This window comes from Phlebotomus argentipes, unplaced genomic scaffold, assembly GCF_947086385.1.
Source record: "Phlebotomus argentipes unplaced genomic scaffold, Phlebotomus argentipes genome assembly contig_5, whole genome shotgun sequence".
NCBI classification, from domain to species: Eukaryota; Metazoa; Arthropoda; class Insecta; order Diptera; family Psychodidae; genus Phlebotomus; species Phlebotomus argentipes.
Window position 1 is genome coordinate 10613982 of NW_026776165.1, and position 6873 is coordinate 10620854.

Genomic DNA, 6873 nt, shown 5'->3' on the forward strand with positions numbered 1-6873 from the left:
TGGGGGGGTGGAAGGCAGTGTTGTAACATGAAAAACGGCATGTCCCTCCTTTTTGCATTTGATCCAAGAAGTCGCCTGAGAAGACCCACATTTCCCAAACCCCCATTTCCATATACAACACGCAGAGAGATTGTATGTCAAACCGAAGCTGCAAAAGCTTTTACAGTCATGTGAAAGCTCTGAGAGCTCCACGATGAATGACGAGGACGATGGTTAGCAAAACTAGCACTATTCGTGATAAATTGTGAACGCAGACACTTTAGTTTTCCGTTGGACTTTTGTGTCCTTTTCCCTAATTGTTCTCCCATTTCATCCGGCTGGGGATTCTCCTCTGGCTCTCAGCATTCTCGGGATTCATTTATGGCTTTCAGGAGTGTGGAGTCAATGGTCTCTCGGGAATTGCTTGGGGAGTGTCTTCACATCTCTTGAAGGAATTATACCCCCAAAACACACACACACACTGTGTCCATTGAGGCTCAAGAGCTCCATCATTCAGCTCACCCACTGTCACTGATATGCATTTGAATTTAATCACGCCACGATGTGTTATCGACAATCATTTAAGACGTGACATGAATACCACATCATCGTCATTGTGCTGCACTTTGTGTTAGACAGGGCGACACAATGATTGGGACATGCATTTGGTGGTTTGAATCAACCCCAACTTGTTCAACAGTCACTTTAACTGCCCGATATCATGCAATAATGCATCCTGGGCACTTTGCGAGCATGAGCACACATCATGAGTTTGTTGCATTGTGCAATTCAATGACCAAACTGCCAACAATTGCTGCATTTTATAACTATCAGTGATAATTTATGGGTGGGGAAAACCAGCCTCGATAGCACATTTCAGGCTAATAGCTATAAAAACTATAATTTGTACATAGTTTTCTTCTCGGGAATTCCATCGTGGGTTTGCGAGAGTGTATTTTGGAATTGAATATAAACTGCATTGGCAGAGAACGCATAATAAAGCTATATATTCCTATGAAATATCACCCCAAAGGCAGCAATACTTTTGCATTTCTGGCTCACCGTGGTGGTTTTTTCTGGTATTTCCCGCTGGAAAATTCATAGATGAGAAATTCCTTATGGCAAGTTCACTTCACCTGCAGATGAGAATTCAAAATTGACGCATCGTGCGACGTTTGTTAGAGGGTGAATTTGTAATATGTCATCTTTGCTCCCACCACGAAATCGTCATGCTTGGCGAGCGGCATCAGAAAATGCCTTTTGGGAAAATTGTCTCTCCAACCACTTTAATAATCCACTCACATGTCGGCACACACACACACACACACAGAGGAAAAACTTCAACTTTATATTGCGAAGCTTTGGCAACTTTCGAATTCCATCAGATGAATTTTTTACGTTGTCAAGCATTTTGCAAGTAGGTTCGGTCGCCGCTTCTTTCTCTCGATGCACACCAAAATGTGCACTTCTTTCTCATTGGAGTTATTTTAATATTTTATGGGCCAGAGTGTCTCTTCTGCATTTTCTGGCTGCTCACAGAGTCCCTTTTTCCCCACACTGTGTCGCAAAAACCCCACACACCCCATAAATGGGGGTGGGGCGACGATATTCCAGTGTGCAACTTTTGGGCAAAAGAGGATGAGAATTTATTCCACACTTGATTCTGGGCGAAATTCAACTTGTCATGCGACGAGAGTCAATCAAAAGCTTCCCACTTGAAAATTTGCATAATGTTGCTGCCTGTTTTTCCCCCAAATTCTATGCTGTGCTTTTTTGGGCGCCTCCAGAGTCCCTTTTTTGCCGAATATTTTAACATTTAAATCGCCCCTGGCGAGTTGAAAGGTGCGATTTCAAAGGAAGTGGATTATATGTCATTTTAAGGGGGGCGGGGCATGGGAATGGGCGTGGCTTCGGGCACATTCAGCGTCACACGTGAATTGCATGTGGAAAAGAGATTAAAAATCACTTTGATAAAACCACCAGCGAAATTAACTCAATGTTCCATTCATGCAGAAAGAGAGTAAATATAGTGAAATGCGCGTAGAGTAAATATTTTGCAATTTATTGCATTTTAATGAGCACGAAACGATGCGTGGAATGTTATGAAATGGAAGTAAAATAAGAAATGAATGCATATCTAATTTAATTAATTGTACTGAAATTAATATCATTGCACGAACTTTCCAACAAGCCATTCGTGATTGCAGGAAAATTACATTACTGGGGAATTTTTACTCCAACTCATGGAGATGTTTTCCGTGCAGGAAAACAGTGGAAGGCGTTAAAGCTGGGAATGAAATTGACTTTTTGCTGGAATTTCCTTTGGCATTATTATTGTTCTGTTCATGCACAACAAGCTGAGGAATATTCATCATGCAGTCGTCGCCGAAACTCAAGTTGAGTGTGCTCAAACAACAATAATCCCCGGCATTCCGGCGAAGGCACGTTTCTGTCTCGATAAATTGTCTTGTGTCACTTCGGATGAGTTATTCGGCGGTGCGACTGGGGGAAAGCCACCCACTCGCTTTCGGCAATTATGCTCATCGGCAGGTGGAATTAATTCCTCAAATAGCTTCTAATTGGCCCACTTATTGTCCTTGTCGCTCGGCAAGTCGACATTCGACTCTCTGTGTCCATTGATTGCTTGCTGAGCTTCTTTTGTGCGCTCTTGAATTTTTCGGGCGCTCTTTGCGCCGTACGCGAAAAAGTGTCCTCGAGCGATTGGCGCGATTCTATGCAAAGCGCACCGCAAAGAGTGAATAAATTAATATTCAGCTCTCGAAAATATTAGAATGTATGTCAAAAATATCTATGCTAACATACCAGATATTCCTAACTTTACACACGTGACTAGAGTTTTTACTCCATGTCCTCCACTTTGTCTGCCACAGTTGAAAATCCACCCTTCACTCGCCGCGCCCCAATCATCCCTCGGCAATGGGTGAACATTTGCGTATCTATACGGTCGTATGAAACATTTACGATATTGGACAACTTTGTGGAGAATGTAAATTAAGAGTCTGCTCGTGCTGCCAGGTATAATATTCATTTGAGTGAGATCCTCATAAGCTGAAGATGATCCAAGGATTGCTTCTCATTGATTTTTTGCCATTCCACCCCCAACCAGAGGTTAGCATCGCCACTAAACCCATTATGAGCCATCATTTTAAGCTCAGTACACTCCAGATAAACCGATTGTGTATAGTATTTTTGTCGCTCAAACTCCAGCAGAGTTCACTGGCCAAGGTTGATTATTGTCTAATGCATTCATTCTTCTCTCTAACTCTTATCACCAATGCTATACTCTTAAGTAAACACTGCGGGAAGAGTCTCGTGCTCTTCCACTATATAAACGTGCACGTTTTCCTCCAGTAAATCAGTGCAGAATCCAGTCAGCAAAGATGTACTACACAAAGTATGATAGTGAAGCCAAAGTGTGGGAAGGACCGGAGGATTATAGGTCCTTCTTCCATCCAAGCATCAGTGCAGGTCAGGCGATTCTGCACTTGCTGAGCATTAAGCCAGATCGCGTGAACTTAATCAGTGCTGATGACGGATCAAGCTTGACAAATGCGCAAGTTTACGCGGCCGCTCTTAAGATTGCCTGGAATCTCAGGACACGAGGATGTGCCAAAGGAGATGTCGTGGTCTTCATCATGAGAAACAGTCTCTACGTGACATCTGCCATCCTTGGATCGCTCTACATCGGGGCTCCGATCAGTGGACTCGATCCTGCTTTCTCCAAGAGTAAGTCTAACTAGTCTATAACTTTAAGATTATTGTCTGATAAATCAATACTAACATGTGAAATTCATAGATTCTATTAACGAATTCTGTATTGAACCTTTGATACCAAAAAAAAAACACTGCAAAATTATATTAAATTCAAACATAACCTCAAAAATAGTCATTTGAACGTGAAAAATGTTCATTTAGATAACTTTTTGGACAATTTTGACCGTGAATTAGCAGTTTTGAGTGATCTAGAAAGCTTCCAAACGGTGTTTTTGAAGATCTCTTAATGATATTTTGAGGTTATGGTTGGAAAAGATGTCCAAAAATGCGATTTTAAATGGATTCTTACAGAAATATGGGATGGAAACTTAAGTTGAGCTTCTAAGAGACAAAGTTTCAATAAATTAACAGCCGAAAATTTACAATCTTGTTATAACAAAATTTCTCATATTGTCTTATAAGATAAGATTACAAAGTTGCAAAGCATCGCAAAGAAAGGCACAAAATCTCTTTTTTCCCTTGCAGAGGAACTTCTTCACTCCTTCACAATGACGAAGCCGAAGTTTGTTTTCTGCGATGACACTGAAGTGAATTTGATTCAGGACGTCATCCTGGAATTGGGCACAGACACTCAAATCATCGTCGTGGGCAAGAAGATTCCCGAATTGCTTCACCTTGATGACTTTCTCTTGGGTGACTTGAAGGACGATGGCATTCAGTAAGTTCGCACAGCATCTTGTCAGATGACTCTGTAGTACCTTGGTGTCTTTCAGGAAGCTCATTTTCCACCCTCCAAGAGTGTCTGAGGCTGACGTTTCGGCCATTGTGTGCACTTCGGGAACAACTGGGTTCTCCAAAGGCATCATCATGTCTCACGAAGTCTACCTCACGACGTTTAATGTGCCCAGAATCGTGGACTTCATCAACGAAGGGGATGCGTTCATGAGCTACAGCACTGCTTACTGGTGCACATTTCACATCGCGCTCCTGAGCGGCGCTCTGAAGGGCGGCGTGAGGATCATCACCAGGGATCCGTTCACGCCGTCGGGCTTCCTGAAGATCGCCAAGCAGTACAACTTGTCCTACTTCATGTCCACGCCCATTCACGCCGGTCTGCTGCTCAAGCATCCGGACTTCCAGCCGAACTGTCTGCCCAATCTCAAGTACTACGGCTGCATGGGCAGCGCTTTGTCGCACGCGCTGGCCACTGATCTGCAGCAGCATCTGCCCAGCGCGAAGATAGCCAACTTCTACGGCATGAACGAAGTGGGCTCGATCACGACGCACGTCTTCGATCCCGCGATCACTGCCCTGGGCGTGCTGACAGAGGGCGTCACGGCAATGATCCTCGACGAGGATGGACAGCGGATGGACGTGGGCGAGCAGGGGGAGATCTGCGTGAAGACCATCAGCCAATTCACGGGCTACTGCGGCAATCCCGACGCCATGAAGGAGGTGATCGACGACGACGGCTGGGTGCACACCGGAGACGTGGGCTTCTTCGACCAGGACGGCTATCTGCACTACGTGGAGCGCAAGAAGGAGAGCATCAAGTACAAGCTGTACCACGTGGCGCCCGGCGATGTGGAGCAGGTGATCGAGAAGCACCCGGCCGTCTTCCAAGTCGCCCTGGTCGGCATTCCCGATCCGCTGTGCATCGATCTGCCGGCGGCGGCGGTGGTGAAGAAGGACGGCTGCCACGTCACCGAACAGGAGATCATCGAGCTCGTCGACAGCAACGTGATGGACGCAATGAGGCTGCGCGGCGGCGTCTTCTTCATGGACAATCTGCCAATGACGCCATCCGGAAAGGTGAAGAAGAACGTGATCAGGAACAGAGTCACTGAGTTGTACAACGAGAGGAAGACAACTAGGAATTGAGGTGTTTCCACTCACTGTTAATTTATGCGATTGATCAGTAAAATAAATTATTAATTGCCACCAGAGGGAAGCACTTTAAACCTTAAAGTTCCGGTTTTATTTCCCAACGGCAAGTTTGGCTTTGTAGTTCGAACGCCAGCGTCTTACTTTTTGGTGTTTGAGTACAGCTTATGGCTAATTTTGTGACTTTGAAAATCTCAGATACAGTCGGAACTTCTACATGCTTTTCACACTTGATCAACTGATGATGAAACCGGCCTTTTTCCACGGGGAAAGCTTCATTTTTCCACTCAAATTTCACGCCAGGAAGTCATAAAGTGTGAGAATGCGTGAGAAGAGAGAGAAAATAATGCGAAAAATGCGATTTTAATTACGTTCTCAACGCCAACTTTGCTGCCCTTTGACGGTTTTATGAAGAGAAAATAATCAAATATTTTATTATATTTAAATTTTAATTAAATATTCAGGATATATTGAAATATATAATTAGATTTTTTTATATTTTGTGTCGAAAACATTCAATTTTTAATTATTTTGCAATTATTCTTGGAAAATAGTCGTTTTTTTTTTTAATTGTGACTATTTGATTGACTTTTCCCTTGGATTTTACCAAAGTTTATATTATATTCCCGTTGATGAGCATTGAAATTGGTATTAGAATCTCGGCGAAATAAGTGAAAAATACTTTCTTACAGCTTTTCTTCTGATACATCTTAATTAGTGCTTTTCCTACACTGAAATTCCGATACCTCATTTTGCGAATTTCCCAACAAGTTGCGCTCTCGAGCAAAGGGATGGGAATCCTTTGAGGCATCCTCAACTCCTTGCGGAGCGCTCAAAGGCCCTCCACTGAGCCGACAGAATCGACGACGACAGATTATAGGTGCGAAGTTGAGCAAATATTGACGCATATGTGTATAAAAGATGGTTTGAGGCTCTGGCTTGGGTGCGTTTCTGTTTGTGTGGAACAAACACACTTGTATTTTTCCGCTAAATCGATGTCTTTTCGGGGTTGATAAACAAACTAACATGCGAAATGGCGTGAGCGAGTGTTGTTCTCAAGCCCGCGCGATTTACATAAATAAGAATCTGTTTCGGGGTGCGTCTTTTGGGGGAGGTTTTGCCTCCGCGCGCCCTCAAATTTGTCCGTATCTCTTTCATCTTGGCGCTAAACCCCAAGTCAGTGGGATTATTGCTCCGCAACTGCTGTCAATGCTGTAATTGCGATGAAAGCCTTCACACTCCCTTGATCGCTTAATTTTCTAAGCGCTAAATACT

The 6873-nt window shown here is 43.7% G+C and overlaps 1 protein-coding gene across 1 annotated transcript; it reads left to right on the forward strand.

Moving 5' to 3' along the window:
- The first annotated feature begins 3380 nt into the window (after positions 1-3380).
- Positions 3381-5651, forward strand: LOC132255990 (uncharacterized). The gene is made up of 3 exons (XM_059752166.1): positions 3381-3726; positions 4240-4432; positions 4488-5651. The coding sequence occupies exons 1-3, from the start codon at positions 3381-3383 to the stop codon at positions 5593-5595; spliced, it is 1647 nt and encodes a 548-aa protein (XP_059608149.1). The 3' UTR covers positions 5596-5651.
- Positions 5652-6873: the final 1222 nt, after the last annotated feature.

Bases quoted from the DNA above. Each gene is read 5' to 3' on its own strand.
- LOC132255990 (XM_059752166.1), top strand. From the start codon at position 3,381: ATGTACTACACAAAGTATGATAGTGAAGCCAAAGTGTGGGAAGGACCG. The intron at 3,727-4,239 runs GTAAGTCTAACT...TTTCCCTTGCAG, and splicing joins CGATCCTGCTTTCTCCAAGA to AGGAACTTCTTCACTCCTTC. The intron at 4,433-4,487 runs GTAAGTTCGCAC...GGTGTCTTTCAG, and splicing joins TTGAAGGACGATGGCATTCA to GAAGCTCATTTTCCACCCTC.